This window comes from Rhinolophus ferrumequinum, chromosome 12 (assembly GCF_004115265.2).
Source record: "Rhinolophus ferrumequinum isolate MPI-CBG mRhiFer1 chromosome 12, mRhiFer1_v1.p, whole genome shotgun sequence".
NCBI classification, from domain to species: domain Eukaryota; kingdom Metazoa; phylum Chordata; class Mammalia; order Chiroptera; family Rhinolophidae; genus Rhinolophus; species Rhinolophus ferrumequinum.
The window spans coordinates 42,047,155-42,065,207 of NC_046295.1; the positions used below are offsets into that span (position 1 = coordinate 42,047,155).

Consider the following 18,053-nt stretch of genomic DNA (forward strand, 5'->3'; position numbering starts at 1 on the left):
CTTGTATTTCTTCCAAAGTTGGAGGCAGTGTCATTTGCTAATAGTAAAGAGCAGTGGAAGGGTTGCTGGAACTTTGACGAGAATCAGAAAAGTTTGAAATAGTTGTTCTAGAGAGTGTGAATAAATTGACTGAAGAAATGTAGTAAGGTTGCTGGTTGGTGGAAGTTGGTGATGACTAATTTATAGTAATTCTAATCTGTCCTGTTGTGATTTTTCTCCTCCAGTATTCACCTGGCAAGACATAGGCATGTTTATGTAAAAATAAGATAGCTGGTTTTACTCAGGGTTGGAGAAATATTGACGGAAGAAAATGAGAAAAAGGAGCAAAGAGTTTAAAGTGTTGTTGAAATGATATTTTAATGGAATTGGAGTTGGATAAGGAAATCAGGAGGAAACCAATGGATAGTGAAAGAAATATTTAGCATTTAATTGAATGTACAAATTTATAGAGCAAAGGATTTTTTTAGGTAGTGGTGAGATTCAAAGATTTAAAATTTCTGTCTTCAAAGAGCTTATATATACAGTCTCTTATTAATTCTAAAGTCTTTATATATTCAGATATATTTACTTATCTCTCATTCACTTACACTTGACGTTGATGTACATACCTATGATATCTTTATCTACTTTCCTTAACCTACGACTTCCTGGACTAGCTGAATTAGGGAGTAATAAATAGGTAATTAGAGGAAAATCATGTGTATGTGCAGGGGGAACAGGACTAGAAGGAGGAAAGTAGGTATCTCTCATTGGCATTTTCAAGTCACAGTGGGGAAAGGCACAGTAACTAATGGTTATCAAAGGCATATTAAAAAAGAAATTAGGAACCACAATTCTTTATTTTTTCTGGTCCCCTGAAAAATATTGAAACTGGAGGTAGTAAATATAGTTTTCAGAAAAAGAAATGGTGGACTTCCTTGAGCCTTGATTGAAAGGAGAGAGGGAAAGGATATTATATCTTCCTATTTTGTATTCATCTGAGGGAGGGTCATATTCAACTATTTATGCACCTAACCACAGACAACTTACAATGATATCACTGATTTTAAGGGAGATTCCTTTGCTGCTCTGTTTTTTCTCATTTAAGCCTATTAAAATTCTTACCTAATAATCTTCATTGTTTTCTATATCTTTATGTACTTAGCTATAGTTAAAACAGAAAGAAGTTATAAAATTTAATGCCAATAAATTCTACAGTGTTGGCTTTAGTTTCACTGAACAAGAAATTAGTTTTCGAAAACTATTTAGTTCCCTTTGAAAATGTTTTGGTATGGAAGACTTTTGGAAAGCAAATCTACAAATACAGACTTTTTTCTTTAACAAGGTAACATTTATGTTACCTCAATATGTGGGTATTTATAGAGTATATTTTTCATTCAAACTATAAAAGGAATATTTGCAATTGTAGAAAAACAACTGGTGGAGAAACAGGACACTTTTACAGAAAAATTGATTACTCAGATCATAAAAAATCTTCAAGTGAAAATTTCCAGCATCCATATTCGTTATGAAGATAATGTAAGTATTTTATTAGATGGCACTTGTTTTTATATTTATTTATATTTCACTGTTTATTGACACCTGCTTTGTAGTAGCCAACGTGTTAGATGCTGGCGAGTATAGCATACAGAGTTGAAGATGACATGATCTTTCTTTTTTATAATTATAGCTATAATTTCTGGTCCTCACTATCTTGATTACACTTTTCCTAAAATGTTCAAACATCAGATAACGAAGGAAAATGTCTTACTTAAAATCACCTTTGATAAGTGAGAGTTATGAATTTAGCTATGTGTTTTTAAAATACTTTAAATGATACTATATTTATCTCCTGGAGAGAGCACTGGTCTAGGAATCAGTAGAGCTAGACTTAACTAATTAATCTCAAATAAATCATGGATTCTCTCTAAAACACATAATAACTACCTTCTCATAGTACTATTGTGAGGGTCAATCATTTTAAGCTTTTTTTTTTGTAAACTGAAAAATATTATGCAGATGTATTGTACAACACTAATACATTCATACTTAATAGTTTACTTAGTACTGTATTAGGAAAAATATAGGAATAAAAATTCTGCAAAGTATTAAAATGTTTTTGAATGCTTGAAATTATATACTTCCCAAAAAGTGAACTTTTTTATAATGGGAATTTTGTCCAACTACTAAAAATCTGAGTAAAATTTACTGTCTTTCCTCTTTAGATCACAAATCGAGAAAACCCACTGTCATTTGGTATTTCCCTTCAAAATCTCAGCATGCAGGTACTGTGTTTAAAAAGAAATTTAACCATATTTAATTATGCAGAATAGTTCATCAGACTACTAATTACTATTCATTTATGCCAGCATCAGAAATAGGTGTCAATATAGACTGAATTGGAACTGCGGGTAGGTAGTTTCACATTTTCACATTTCCAAAAATGATTGATAATCAATTCCGTTTAAAATATTATTTGCTAATTGTGAGATTTGATACTTTTTAAATTTAAATAATCTATTTCTGAGTTTTAAATGAGTAAATACAAAATAAAAGTAATAAATGTTCATTGCAGAAACTTTGATAAGTTGTAAAAAATGTAAAGAAACAAATCACCATGTCCTCACCAACATTATTAATATTGTGGCACAGTTTCTCCTGTTTAATTTTTTAAATTAAATAATTTTACAAGTATAGGAGCACAGAGAGGATTATGCAGCATTTGCTTTCATCCAGAATGAACCATTGTTAAATTTGTCATTTGGTTTAAGTTTTAAATACTTTTAAAAAATAAGATTGTTATGAATAAAGTTTAAATCCCTTTGTTCTCTACTCTTGTTCTTCCCACAGAGATAAACATCCTAAGTTTTTAAACTTTTATATAATATAGCCATTGAAATTGTATAGTATTTGGTAGGATTTAAAAAGTTCACAGAAATATTTTATTGATTCTTCTATAAGTTTCCTTTTTATCTTCGCAATGTTTTTTGACATTTGTATTGCCACATATAATTCATTCAGTTTAACTGCTGTATAACATTTCACTACATGCTTTTATTTGTTATATCCATTGGGGTTTTGTGTATGACTTCTTTTTAAAACATGGATCCATTACCAGGAAAAGAAAAGAAAAATGAAAAGTTAGTCAATAAAATTGAGTAGGGTAAACGTCAAATGCTGTTAGTTTGAAAAATACGGATGAAGAATTAGCCATTAGATTTGTCATTGTGAAGGTCATTGGTGACTGTGACAGCAGTGGTTTTGACCATCACCTTTGAAAATTCTTGGAAACTTGTCCCCCATCTTAGTCCTATTCAATTAGAATCTTATATTGGGGCCCAGCAATCCATGTTTAAAAAGCCCTCTATGTGAACCTGTTTCATACTAAAGTTTGAGAACCACTGTTCTAATCCATTCAGTTCTCTACAAAAAAATGAAAACCATCTCTTTAAAATGAGCATCTGATCACTTTATTCCCCTAAATGGCTTTTCATTGCCCTTAGAATAAAGTCCATAGTTTTGTCTTCAAATAGTTTATAATCCTTTTGTAATCTGACCCCAGGTAACAAATGTGGTTTCACCTCTTTTCTTTGTTTTGCATTATATTCTCTGGCTGTTCTGTTCTACTTCAGTTTCCTGAATGTGTTGTATATTTGCATATATTCCTAGTCTGAATCATATTCCCTACTGCCTTTAGAATCAATTTCTATTCATATAGCATGTATTAGTTTAGTAATCATTTTTTCTATCACACTGCTGAGTTTGAGGCTCCTACCATGTCCTCCCAGAGTACTGTATATTTAACCTTTATAGTGGCACTTCCCTGTTTGTAATTGCTTGTTTACTTTTTCAACCAAATAGTTAGCTCCTTGGAAGCAGAGACTTTCCTATGGTCAGTTAATATTCTTTGAATGTTATGTTTTCAAAAACATTTTCATAGGAAATTGGTCTAGGGCATGATAGATATGATTTGTCACTCTGCCATTTCACATGTGAATGACAGTTTTACTGCCTTTTTTTTTCTTTTCAGACAACTGATCAAAACTGGGTTCCGTGTTTACATGATGAAACTGAGAAACTATTTCGTAAGGTAAAATAAATATTATATTTTGTTAATCCATAGACTTGACAAGACTTGTAGAAAGGCAAATGGTAATATATTATATGGATTTGTGTGAATTGTGTTTACTTGCTTAACTCTGTTATATGACTCAATTATTTGAGATTCTGAAAATAGCATACTAAAGATCCTTCAGAGAAAAATGAGGCATGTAATAAATCTTATTTATTTTCAGTTAATCCGATTGGATAACCTTTTTGCCTATTGGAATGTGAAGTCTCAGATGTTTTATGTTAATAATTATGATGAATCATTGGTAAGTAAATTTTTAATGTGTATATACACGTTTTTTGGTATCATATTTTGCATAAAGTTTTATTCATTGTCATTTATCTAATATACTGTAGTCAGTGATTTTTTTTAAGGAAAACTCCGTTAGCAGAATTTACAGAAATATATGAATATATGTGACTGTAATACAAACATGTATAAACACATGTACCTTTTTTTTTTATAATTCACATACAACATTATATTAGTTTCAGGTGTACAACATAATGTTTGACATTTGTATATATTGCAAAATGATCATCACAATAATTCTAGTTAACATCTGTCACCGTACATAGTTACAAAATATTTTCCTGAGATGAGAACTTTTAAGATTTATTCCCTTAGCAACTTTCAAATATGCAGTACAGTATTATTAACTGTAGTCACCATACTGTATGTTAAATCCCTGTGACTTACTTATTTTATAACTAGAAGAGCATACATTTTGACTGTGATCACTTGTTTTGCCACCACCGACCATGTGCTTCTGGCAACCACCAACCACTTCTCTGTATTTATGAGGCTGGGGTTTTGTTTTTTGTTTTTTTGTTGTTAGATTCAACATATAAGGGAGAGTAAACAATATTTGTCTTTCTCTGACTTATTTCATTTAATGTACTGCCCTCAGATTCCATCCATGTTGTCTCACATGGCAAGATTTCCTTCTTTTTTATGGCTGAATGATACTCTGTTGCACATATATATCACTTTTTTTTTATCCATTCATCTGTTGATGGACGTTTAGCTTGTTTCCATATCTTGACTATTGTACATAATGATGCAGTGAACATGGGGGTGCATATATCTCTTCGAGTTAGTGTTTTTGTCTTATTTGGGTAAATAACCAAATGTGGAATTGCTGGATCACATGGTAGTTCTATTTGTGAGTTTTTGAAGAATTTTTGTACTGCTTTCCATTGTAGTAGCACAAATTTAAATTCCCTCCGACATTGCACAAGTGTTCCCTTTTCTCTATGTTCTCTCCAAAACTTATTTCTTATCTTTTTGATAATATTCTAACAGTATGAGGTGATATGTTATTGTGGTTTTGATTTGCATTTCCTTGATGATTGGTGATACTGAGCATTTTCATGTATCTGTTGGCCATCTGTATGTCACCTTTAGAAAAATGTTTATTCAGATCCTCTGCCCATTTTTTAAATCAAAGTGAATTTTTGCTATTGATTTATGAGTTCTTTATGTATTTTGGATATTAACCTCTTATCAGATACATGAATAGTATCTGATATTTTCTCCCATTCAGTAGGTTGCCTTTTTTGTTGTTGGTGATGATTTCCTTCGCTGTGCAGAGGCTTTTAAGTTTGATGTGGTCTCATTTTTTTTTTTTTCTTTTGTTGCCTTTACTTTTGGCGCCAGATCCAAAAAATCATCACCAAGACCAATGTCATAGAGCTTACTGCATATGTTTTCTGCTAGGAGTTTTATGGTTTCACTTCTTACAATCAAATCTTTAACCTATTTTGAGTTAATTTTTGTTTATGGTGTAAGATAGTGGTACAGTTTCATTCTTTTGCATGTGTCTGTCCAGTTTTCCCTGAACCATTTATTAAAGAGACTGTCCTTTCCCCATTGCATATTCTTGGTTCCTTTGTCATAAATTGATTGATCATAATTTCATGGGCTTATTTCTGGCGTCTCTTTTCTGTTCCACTGATTGATCTACGTGTCTGTTTTTTTTTGTTTTTTGTTTTTTGTTTTATAGTACCATACTATTTTAATTACCACAGCTTTATAATAGAGTTTGAAATTACGGAGTCTGATGCCTTTTGCTTTGTTCTTCTTGCTCAAGATAACTTTGGTTATTGGGGTCGTTAGTGATTCCATACAAGTTTTAGGATTGTTTGTTCTCTTTATGTGAAAAATATCATTGGAAATTTGATAGGGATTGTATTAAATCTGTAGATTGCTTTGGGTAGTGTGGGTATTTTAATAATATTCTTTCACTTCATGAGTATAGAATTATCATCCCATTTATTTGTGTCTTCAGTTTCTTTCATCAGTGTCTTATAGTTTTAAGTTATAGTTTTAATAAATTTAAAATTTATTCCTAGGAATTTTATTCTTTTTGATGCAGTTATAAATAGGATTGTTTTATTAATTTCTCTTTCTAATAGTTCGTGATTAGTGTACAGAAAATGCAGCAGATTTCTGTATATTGACTTTGTATCCTGCAACTTTACTGAATTTGTTTATTCTGTGTTTGTTTGTTTTTTAATTTGGTGGAGTTGATACTATAATATCATGTCACCTGTAAATAGTGACAGTTTTACTTCTTCCTTTCCAATTTGGATGGCTTTTATTTCTTTTTCTAGCCTAATTTTCTAGGTGGGACTTCCAGTATTATGTTGAATAAAAGTAGTGAGATGAGCATCCTTGTCTTATTCCTGATCTTAGAGGAAAAGCTTTCTACTTTTCTCTGTTGAGTATGATGTTAGCTATGGGTTTGTCATATATGGCTATTACTATATTGAGGCACATTCCCTTTATACTCATTTTGATATAGTTTTAATCATAAATGGATATTGAATTTTGTCAAATTTTATATATGTGCCTGTATATAAACATGTTTAAATACACACATATGTATCTTAATGTTGCCTAAAGTATTCTTTTATAATAGTAGTTTAATGAGACATTGTCTAACCACTTTAATATTTTTTGTATGTAAGACCTCCTAAATTTAAATTATTTTTTAAATTGCTTCTAAACTATTTTCTTTTGAATATAATTGGATTTTGTCCGATACAGGTATATTGGAATTAATATAAATAAAAGCAATTTGTCTTTTAATAGTACAGATTGAAGAGTGGCGTTGTCTTTGAAAATATTGTTCCAGAAGGTTATGATTTTGGTAAGTACATATCAAATGCACTTACCGTGTTTCCCTGAAAATAAGACCAGGTCTTATATTAATTTTTGCTCAAAAAGACGCATTAGGGCTTATGTTCAGGGGATGTCATCCTGAAAAATCATGCTAGGGCTCATTTTCTGATTAGGTCTTATTTTCGGGGAAACATGGTATATATATACACATATTATATATACATATATACTGCTATACATATATATTGCTATATTTCAAAGCTAGGAAAGAAAAATGTCCAATAAGAGAGGTTGTTACTCAATAAATTGTGAAGTCACTAATGACTATTCAATAACAGTTATGATAACTGGAAAGAAAAGTGTCCAAAAGAGACGTTGTTACTAAATTGTGAAGTCACTAATAACTATTCAATAGCAATCATGATAATTTTAAAAGATATTTTGACATGGCAAATACAATTTAATAAGGCTAGCTGCTACAATGTAGTATGATCTTACTATTTTAAAAATGTATATTTAAAATTTTTCTTTATACTTTTTCCTGGTTTCCAATTATCTGAAATTAACACTTAGTACTTTAATAATCAGAAATGCATTACTAAAATATACAGAGAAAAAGAATGGATTTGACTTTCCCTTGGTCTAAAGGAGTGTTGTGTGATTGCTCAGCAATATTAAAGACCTACTTGAGATTTATGACATCAACGTGAGACCATTCTGTGGTTGTATGTTTTTTCCCCCAACATGTTCAGCGGCTCAGGTACAGATGTGGAATAAGTGAAGAGTAGCTTTATCCAGAATTAGGGTTTTGCCTAGTAAGTACCATCAAAATGCTAGGGCGAAGAGTGAATGCAAGGGAATGACTGAAATAACTGATCATGGAATTTCAACAGGATAGGGAGGGAACTGAGAATATGAAGAAGACGTGAAGGACAGAGAAAAGGTAGAAATAGGATCAATGAATGGTAGGTCCCACAGGACTTGAAGTTTTGGTATACTGAATACTACAGAGAGAGGTCGTGGTGGTAGGAGATTTGGATGCTTGAGACCAAGTTTATGGAAGGTCAAGGATATTGGTGTGGTAAGGTCTAGTAGCTGAGGTAAGGGTGGAGGAGTCCAAAGAACTGAGTCCATAGCATGGTTTTGGAAAGATCATTTGTATATTGAAATCACTTAGAAATTAGAGTTGCCAGGAGCTAAGTAAGAGAGATAGGAGAGCATATAGTAGCCCATGGATGGATGGTTGATCGCAACTAAGGAGAATACTGGATAGTGTAGTCTTTTTATGTAACGTAAGAATTAAAGCTGGGGAGAGGGATAATTTTATTTTTCAAATACGGATAGCATTGCTTTATATATGTACTTTTTAAAACTCAGCATATCCTTCCATTTATGTACATATAAATTTTTCTTGTTTATAACTATAGTATTCTATTGTATAAATATATCATAATGAATATGTCATCGATCGCCTATTGATGATTCTTTTCTTGTTCTATTGAAATTAAAAGTATTTTTGGATGCTTAATGTGTAAAAAATTAAGTACTAGGCCTCGGGGATGATTAAAACGAGGGATTTATGTATTTGTGTGTAAATTAGTTTATAATTTAATAGTTAATTTCTATCTAGATTCTGCTATTACTGGTCTCTGTCCACATTATTTTTATTCTTTTTGTCATTGAATACAAATTGTTGAGAGAAATGTCTTAGATTATGAGTTGTGCCAAAAAGGTTATCCTGAGCAAACTCACTCCTCTCTCCTTTTACAAGTTTAAAGGGAGAACCAATGGTCACAGAGAAACTCATCAGAAATTCAGAAATTATAATCAAATAATGGAAGTCAGTGGTTAAATATAATCTCTTTCCCCCTTAGCATTTCTAATGTACAATCACTCCTTAAAGTTATGTACTGTTATTAAAACTATTTTATTGGACTATTTTGCCTTGCAGCGAGTATTCCTGCTCTTAAGGGTTATATTGGTGTCTTGAATAAGGAGTTCAGTTAGCCTTTATTATACTTTCCAAAGACAATATGAATTATAGGTAGGAAAAAGACCAAAGAACCTGCTCCACCAATTAGGTGACAGTTCATCTGATCAAATCATAGCAGTGTGGAAATCTGGGAACTGTAGAAAGGATATATAAGAAATGAAAATCAGTATTTTCAACTTGATCCCCTTAGTAATTCGAGACTCTTGAAATGTAACTCAGTTCAATTTTTATTTAAATTTGTCTTTTCCAGTATTCCGCCCTATATCTGCTAATGCCAAACTTCAGATGAATCGTCGATCTGATTTTGACTTTTCTGCCCCCAAGATAAACCTGGATGTTGAGTTACATGACATAGCAATTGAATTTAATAAACCACAGGTGATTTTTTAAAATGGTATTTTAAGTTGAGGTATAGTTTGATAAAAACAAATTAAAATTTTAAATGTTTTTCAAAAATTTATGTTACATGGTAACATTTCCTTTAAAAAGTCAATAATTTAACTCCAACATTTAGAAAAAAATCTGAAACATTTAAGAGCCTTAATTTTTTCATTCTTCAGTATTTCAGTGTTATGGAGCTTCTTGAATCAGTTGATATGATGACGCAAAATCTGCCATATAGGAAATTCAAACCTGACGTACCTCTTCACTCCCATGCCAGAGAATGGTAAAATGTCTTAAAAATTTTAAATTGACGTATAATTGAAATACAACATGGTATTAGTTTCAGGTGTACAGCATAAATACTCAATATTTGTGTATATTGCAAAATGATCACCACAATTAAGTCTAGTGAACATCCACCACCCATACATAGCTACAAAAATTTCTTGTGATAGGAACTTTTAAGGTCTATTTTAGCAACTTTCAAGTATGCAATTCAGTATCGTTAACTATAGTCACAGTGCTATACATTACATCCGTAAGGCTTTCATATTTTATAACTGAAAGTTTGTACCTTTTGACCCCTTCACCTATTTTGCACCCCCACCCCCACCTCTGGTAACCACCTATCTGTTCTCTTGTATCTAAGAGATCAGTTGTGTTTTTTTTTTAAGATTCCATATATAAGTGAGCTCATACAGTATTTGTCTTTCTCGTCTGACTGACTTCACTTAGCATAATGCCCTCAAGTTCTGTTCATGTTGTTACAAATAGCAAGAATTCATTTTTTTCTAATGGCTGAATAATATTCCATTGTATATATATTACCACATTTACTTTTTTCATTCTTCTGTTGATGAACACTTAGGTTGTTTACCGGTCTTGGCTATTGGTAGATAACATGGCAGTGAACATGGGGGTGCATATATGTTTTTGATTTAGTGTTTTCATTTTCTTCAGATAAATACCCAGAGGTGGGATTACTTGATCTAATTTTTTTTTAAGATTTAAAAAAATGTAGCACAGAAGTGAATTTCTTGACTTTTAAGAAATTTTTAGATACTCTAAGTGCTAATACAAACTATAGTTTGATAAGTGATTAGAAATTTATATAGCTCCTTTTGCTTATTATGCTAATAAACTTGACTTACAGGATTCTTTATAATGGAATTTACAACTGAAGATACTAGAATACCATTCACTTCCTGTATTTTTGAAATCAAACTTCATCCCAGTCTGTTGTCTAGCAATGCTGTTGTTAAAAAATTTTAAATTTCTGTATCAGACACATTAAACCTATATTATTAAACCTGAAAAGGTTCTGGGAGTCTATAAAGACCCCTTTTTGAAATTCAAAAATCTTGTTAATTCAGTTATTAAACTCTTGCCTAGTTTATAGAAGTTATAATTACTCTTTCAATTGACTAATTACTCTTCAGAAGAGTGAAGTGCTGTTTGCCAACTAATACTTTAATAGTTTTTCTGTAGAGCTAATTTTCACTTAAGAAAGAAGTAATATTACAAAAATAAATATGGTTGGGAAAAAGCAAGTTGTCTGATAATATAGTATACCATTTCCATTGTCTCTGTATTATAGTAATGCATGTTGTTAAGAGTAGAAACAATATATCAATTATATTTCATACTGTTGACTTGAGAATGTTAAGTGCAGGGTTTCTGTTTTTGTTTAACTAGGTGGGCTTATGCTATACATGGTGTTCTTGAAGTAAATGTTTGTCCCCACTTACGGATGTGGTCGTGGAAGCATATTAACGAACACAGACAAAAAATGAAGCAATACAAAGAACTATATAAAAAAAAGCTAATAAATAAGAAGCCAGCTGATGAACTTCTCAACTCTTTGGAGGTTAGCATTTTTAAAAACATTTGAATATTTGTATTACATAACTTCTCAGTCTTTAGTGACTAACGCTTCCTAATTATTTGTTCTAATTTTGACTGACCATTTCCTGTCTCTTTTACTTAGATATTTTTATACTCTTGTTCTTAACCTCAGTTCGGTGATATACGAGTATGCTCTGGTGTTATTCTGCTGGGAACTTCTGGAATTTGAGATTATTCTCAATCTGGGGAGATTTGGGTTCATACACCTAATTTGAAGCTGCACATTATTAAGACATTTTTAACCTCAAAAGCCTAAAAAGCGTTTGCTACATTGATTCTAATCTTCTCTGCATTGGTTTCAAATCCTTATATTATGTCACCACTGCATTTCCCCTATGTTACCGTCTAACTGCATTTATTAAAAAAATTTCCTGTCTATATGTATTACACTTATAGTCAAATCTGTGCTCGTGTAGTCCTCTGCCTTTCCTCATCTCTCTGCCTTGCCTATCCGACTTTTACGTATCCTTCAAATTCTGTTTACGACCCATCTCTTGTATGGACTTTCCTGACTTTTCTGCCCAAATAGAGAATTCTTTTTCTCTTAATTCCTGTGGTATTTCTAGTCTTTACCAGTAACTTTACATTCAGTTATCTACCTTGAGAGTTCTCTAAATATTAGTCATCTTATCTTTTAATGTTATAATGGTATACTCTAGAAGGAACTATTTTACAGATCAACGAAGTATAGCTTAGGGTGACTAAGGGAAGTTAGCTTCTTGAAATTAATGTAACCATTCTGAATCCAGGACAGTTTCCAATTAGAAACTCCCTAAAGATTTTTATTTTTAAGGTAGGAGGCTTTCTGAAACCCTAGACTATTGAAATGATTAAGTTTTTAGAGGCCATTTGCGTGGTTGCAGATTTCCATACGAAGTTTTGGATCTTAACTTGAATCCTCCAAGTCTGATGGACAGTAGAACCCTGAGTTTAGTTGTTTTCTATATAATACTAGGTCATGGTTGCTTCTCTTTGGGGAAAAAAAGCTGTTGCAGCCTGAAATTCTCAAAAGTAATCATGGGCATAATGTGTAGAGATGTGATGAAAGGTTTAGCTTATCTCAGTTTCTTTTTTTTTAAAAAATTAAAGTTTATTGGGGTGACAACTGTTAGTAAAGTTACATAGGTTTCAGGTGTACAATTCTGTAATACATCATCTGTATATCACATTGTGTGTTCACCACCCAGAGTCAGTTCTCCTTCCATCACCATGTATTTGATCCCTTTTACCCTCATCTACCACCCCTCGCCCCCCCACCCGCTGGTAACCACTAAGTTATGGCCTGTGTCTGAGTTTTTGTTTCTTCATTTGCTTGTCTTGTTCCTTTGTTGTTTTCAGTTTTATATACCACATGCCAGTGAAAGCATATGGTTCTCGACTTTTTCTGTCTGACTTATTTCGCTTAGCATTATAATCTCAAGATCCATCCATGTTGTTGCAAAAGGCACTATTTCATCTTATGGCAGAACAGTATTCCATTGTGTATATATACCACATCTTCTTTATCCAATCCTCTATCAAAGGATATTTTGGTTGTTTCCATGTCTTGGCCATTGTAAATAAAGCTGCAGTGAACACTGGAGCACACATGTCTTTATGGATAAATGTTTTCAGATTTTTTGGGTAGATACCCAGGAGAGGGATTGCTGGGTTATATGGTAATTCTGTTTTTAATTTTTTGAGGAATCTCCACACAGCTTTCCATAGCAGCAGCACCAAACTGCATTCCCACCAAGAGTGTATGAGCGTTCTTTTGTCTCAGTTTATTTCAATAACCATAACTTTGAAAAGTTTAAAATTTAAAAAAAAGTTTTAAGGGTATTAGGACCTACTTGTAATATTTTAATGATGACATACGGACTGTACACATAATCAGAAAGATTTATGATTTTATTTTCAGTTGAAGGTGACACTAATGAATTTACCCTTCACTGTTGTTAAAACCCAAATAAAATTCATTTTAAACAATGCATGTATGGTGTCTTTTAGTATGTGTCTGTAAATCTTGTAGAGTTGTAACTTTTACATGCATGACATGTGTGATTTCTTTGTTCAAAAAGTTACTTCATCCAAGCTGACATATATGCAAGCATTGCTTCTCAGAATTTAGTAGGAATATTATGTTGGTGAATGATCTGTTTTCTGCTTCCTGTTATATCTTTAGTGCATCAATTTTATGTATTCTAAGGTTTTTTATATGTAGTTATTTATGTAAACACATTTTCCTTTATATTTTTAGGAGTTGGAAAAAACTCTGGATGTATTTAATATAATTATAGTGAGACAACAGGCGGAAGTTGAGGTAATTCAAGATTATCTTTCAATTAGTAAAAATAAACCTAGAATCCATATAGATTTAACAGGTGCTATGATGTTACCAGTATTGTACTGTAATAAACTATTTCCTAAAAGGGGTTCAAGTTTGATTCTTTGTGGTGTAAGAATATTTGGTTTAATGTTTTGCCAATTTAAATCAGACAGGTTCTATGGGAAATACATTCTTTCTACATAATTGGGCTTATCAAGTACGCAGAGTTCATGTGAAGCCGAAAAGCCAGTTTTTGGGGAGCTAGCTACTGATAATCCTAAGTTCTTGTGTTTGGTTAATGTTACAGTTACTGTATTTTTTTTTTCAGTTTGCACATTGATTACATTGATTCACTCAAGTAGATAAATTTTGGAAATATCAGTATTCTGTTTCTTTAGATTGTTACATAAATAAAGGATAATTTATCATTTATTTGAAATTTATTTTAGGTAAAGAAAGCTGGATGCAAGATTTACAGAGAAGGATCAAAAGATTCAGAGGATAATAAAGGATGGTTTAGCTGGTTGTGGACTTGGTCAGAACCAGATGCTAAAGAACAGCAGGCAGATGTGAAACCTGCAAGTATGTCCATTTTATTTTGTAGTAGTGCAGTTAATCATCAGGTCATGGTAGTGTAGCTACTCATCAGGTATGAAAATTAAGTTTTGCAGATAATTCTTTCTCATTAAATAGACATCGTAATTATATATGCATATGATGCACAATTTATCAATAAAATTACTATTAAAACGTTGTACGTACGTCAAGTAAAAATTAAATAAAATAGTTTTTTAAATTTTACCAGTATTTGCAAAAAGAGCTTTATACCCATAGGGTTTAGTAAATACATATAGCACAATAACAGATAAATAAAAATTCTAAAAGGGTATAAACCATTGTAAATTATTGTTGGAATTATTTCTTGGAAAGATTTTTGTTTCCTAACTAAATGTTTAAGATTATAGCTTTAGAATCTTAGGGGCTTAAGTTTATTTTACATCCTGGTTCTATCACTTATTAGCACTGTGACCCTGATAAGTTATTTAGTTCTTTGAGCCTCAATTTTCACATTTGTAAAATGGGGGGAAATTACAATTAATATGACATACTTTGTGTGCTAAGTATGTTGCCTAGTATAGTGTCGTTAAGTACCTAATACAGTTAGCCATTTTGTAAGCTCTTGTTTAACACAAATATTTAGAAATTTATGTTGCTAAGTTTGCATATTTAGCAATTTATATATTTTGAGAATAATCCTTCTAAAACTGCCTATGCCATTCTAACATTCTATAATGATAATTTCTTAAAAATATTATAAAAGTAAAATTTGCATTGAATTTATCAAACACAGCTAAATTATGGGTTAATTTTATCTTGTAACTAGTTAAAAACGCAAAACGCTTCTTGATGATTTGTAGGTCTTGAAGAAATGTTGACACTTGAAGAAAAAACTTTACTGTATGAAGCAATTGGCTATAGTGAAACAGCAGTTGATCCAACCTTGCCAAAAACAGTAAGAGTTTTTCCTGTCTTATACCTCAGAGTTTAATGATAGACATGCCTATTTCTAATCCTTTCATAATTATGTTACTGACTTGTTCTCTGATCTTTTTCTGGGTCTGTAAGTATTCCACTTACTTTAATTTTCAAGATAGGGATAAATATTGTCCTCTACATTTTTAGTGTTATGTGGCAATTCTTTGATATAGAAAAGGTTGCTTTTAAAGTATTTTCTGGTTTTTGGAAAGAATAAACTATATAAATAGGATATGAATAAGAGTATTTATTGTATTTGTATGTGTGTATTTTTTTTTAATTTTATTCTTCTGAATATACTCTAGTTTGAAGCCATGAAGTTTTATGTTCACTTGAAAAGTATGTCTATTGTTTTAAGAGAAAAACAACGAAAACCTCAGCTGTTAGATATTGTAATAGAAGAATTTAGTACTTGGATTGTGCAAAGACCAGGAGCACAAGCAATTAAGTAAGTATTCATTTGTTTTATCTGTAAGAATAAATTTCACTGTAAAATTGGAAGTTAGATTACAATCTTACAGCATTTTCTAAGAGATACTATGATTTAATGTATTCTTTTGTATTTTTAGGAACTTAGATTTTTTTCCAGTAATATATATACTTTGTAAATATTAAAATAATACATGTTCAATAGAAAACTGTATGCTGAGGAGACATAAAAAGACATTATAGGATAATACACAAATCTCAGTAATCACACCATATGAAAAGAAATGGCATTAACAATTTGGTTGTTTATCTGGGAATGTCTTTATTTTACCTTTGTTTTTAAAAATAGCTTTATTGAAGTATAAATTCATATGTTATACACTCATCCATTTAAAGTGTACAATTCATTTGTGACACTGTATTGTATACCAAATTACATTGGTATATTTGTCAAGTTGTACAACAATTAGCACTAATTCTAGACATATATCCTTACATTTATGGTAAACTCATTTTGACAAGGGTGATTTGGTGGGGAAATCATTTGGTGGGAAAAGAAGAGTTTTTGTCAACAAATGGTGCTAGGACAACTGAATAATCTCATGCCAAACAATGAAGCTGGACCCCTATCTCACGCCATACACAAGCATTAACTCAAATGGATCAGAAACCTAAATATAGGAGGTAAAAGTATAAAATTCTAACAAGACTATATAGGGACATATTTTTGTATCCTTGAGTTAGGCAAAGACTTAAGTGTTTAATGCAACAAAATAAAAAATAAATAAATTGGACTTCATCAAAATTAAAAACATTTGTACTTCAAAGGATGCCAGCTGAAAACATCTCATAAGAGACTTGTATCAGTAATATCTAAAAAACTCTTACAACACAATAATGATTAAGACAACTCAATCTAAAAATGTGCAAAAGAACTTAATAGACATTTCTCCATAAAAAACATACAGACACAGCCAATTAGCATGTGAAAAGATGTTCAACAGCATTAGCATTTAGGGAAATACAAATCAAAACCATGGTGAAATACCAGTTTACACCCATTAGGGTGGCTCTAATCAAAAGGACAGATGAGTGTTGCTAAGGATACAGATAAATTGGAAACCTCATACACTACTTGTAGAAATAAAATGGTATAGCTGCTTTGGAAAAATCTTGCAATTCCTGAAAATTTTAAACAGAGTTACCATATGAGTCAACAATTCTGCCCTTAGGTATATACCCAAATAATTTAAAACTTATTGTCCACACAAAATATTGTCTATGAATATTCATAGCAGTATTGTTCATAATAGCCCCAAAGTGAAAACAAACCAATGTCCATCATCTGCTGAACGGCAGACAAAATGCGGTATATATCCATACAGTGGAATATCATCGGGCAATGAAAATGAAGGACACACTAATTCATGCTATTCCATGGATGAACCTTGAAAATATCATGCCAAGTTAAAGAAGCCAGATAGAAATGGCCATACATTAATATGAAATGGTTCCAGGCATATGAAATGCCCGAAACAGGCAACTTCTTAGAAATATAAAGTAAATTAGTTGTTGCCAGACACTGGGGAGAGGGAGGGAATGAGGAGTGACTGATAATGGGTATAGGGTTTCTTTTTTAGAGTGTAAAAATGTTCTAGAATTAGTGCTAATTGTTGCACAACCTGACAAATATACCAGTTCTACCCCCATTGGTCTATATGATTAAACTGCCAACACACACTGTCTTTATTGCTATACTTTTGTGTTAAAATTTGAAATCAGAAAGTGTGACTTTTCCAGTTTTGTTTTTCTGCTTCCAGATTGTTTTAGCTATTCAGAGTCAGTTGAATTTCTGTGTAAATTATAGGAGTGTCTTGTCCATTTCTACAAAAAACTCATCATGGATTTGATAAGGATTGTGTTGAATCTGTGGATCATGCTTTTTAGGTACTGACATCTAAACAATATTAAGTCTTCCAATCCATTAACATTACATCTTTCCATTTATTTAGAGCTTCATTAATTCAACAGTGTTTTATAGTTTTCAGAGTGTAAGTTTTACACCTTTTTTGTTAAATTTTTTTCCCATTTAATTTATTGTTTTTTATGCTATAGGGGAGGAAAAGGTTTCCTAGACCCCCTTAGGGTCCCTGCTTGGGTCTGAAAATTAACTGACAAAGTCACGAGAGAAAAGCATGCAGATTTATTTAAGATAAACTTTATACGAGTATTGACATGGGAGCCTTCAAGAGGAAATGAAGACCCAAAGATTCCTTTTGTGT

At 31.6% G+C, this 18,053-nt stretch overlaps 1 protein-coding gene across 2 annotated transcripts in view; it reads left to right on the top strand.

The window, feature by feature from the left end:
• The window catches only part of VPS13A (vacuolar protein sorting 13 homolog A), a 192,035-nt gene that overhangs the window by 27,812 nt on the left and 146,170 nt on the right, over positions 1–18,053 (top strand). For both annotated transcript variants that reach the window (XM_033122388.1, XM_033122387.1), the window contains exons 6-17: positions 1,409–1,518; positions 2,205–2,264; positions 4,010–4,069; positions 4,275–4,355; positions 7,187–7,244; positions 9,460–9,587; positions 9,770–9,876; positions 11,289–11,460; positions 13,738–13,800; positions 14,256–14,388; positions 15,225–15,319; positions 15,648–15,790. In XM_033122388.1, coding sequence (XP_032978279.1) covers positions 1,409–1,518; positions 2,205–2,264; positions 4,010–4,069; positions 4,275–4,355; positions 7,187–7,244; positions 9,460–9,587; positions 9,770–9,876; positions 11,289–11,460; positions 13,738–13,800; positions 14,256–14,388; positions 15,225–15,319; positions 15,648–15,790 — 1,210 coding nt within the window. The remainder of the gene's footprint in view (positions 1–1,408; positions 1,519–2,204; positions 2,265–4,009; positions 4,070–4,274; positions 4,356–7,186; positions 7,245–9,459; positions 9,588–9,769; positions 9,877–11,288; positions 11,461–13,737; positions 13,801–14,255; positions 14,389–15,224; positions 15,320–15,647; positions 15,791–18,053) is intronic.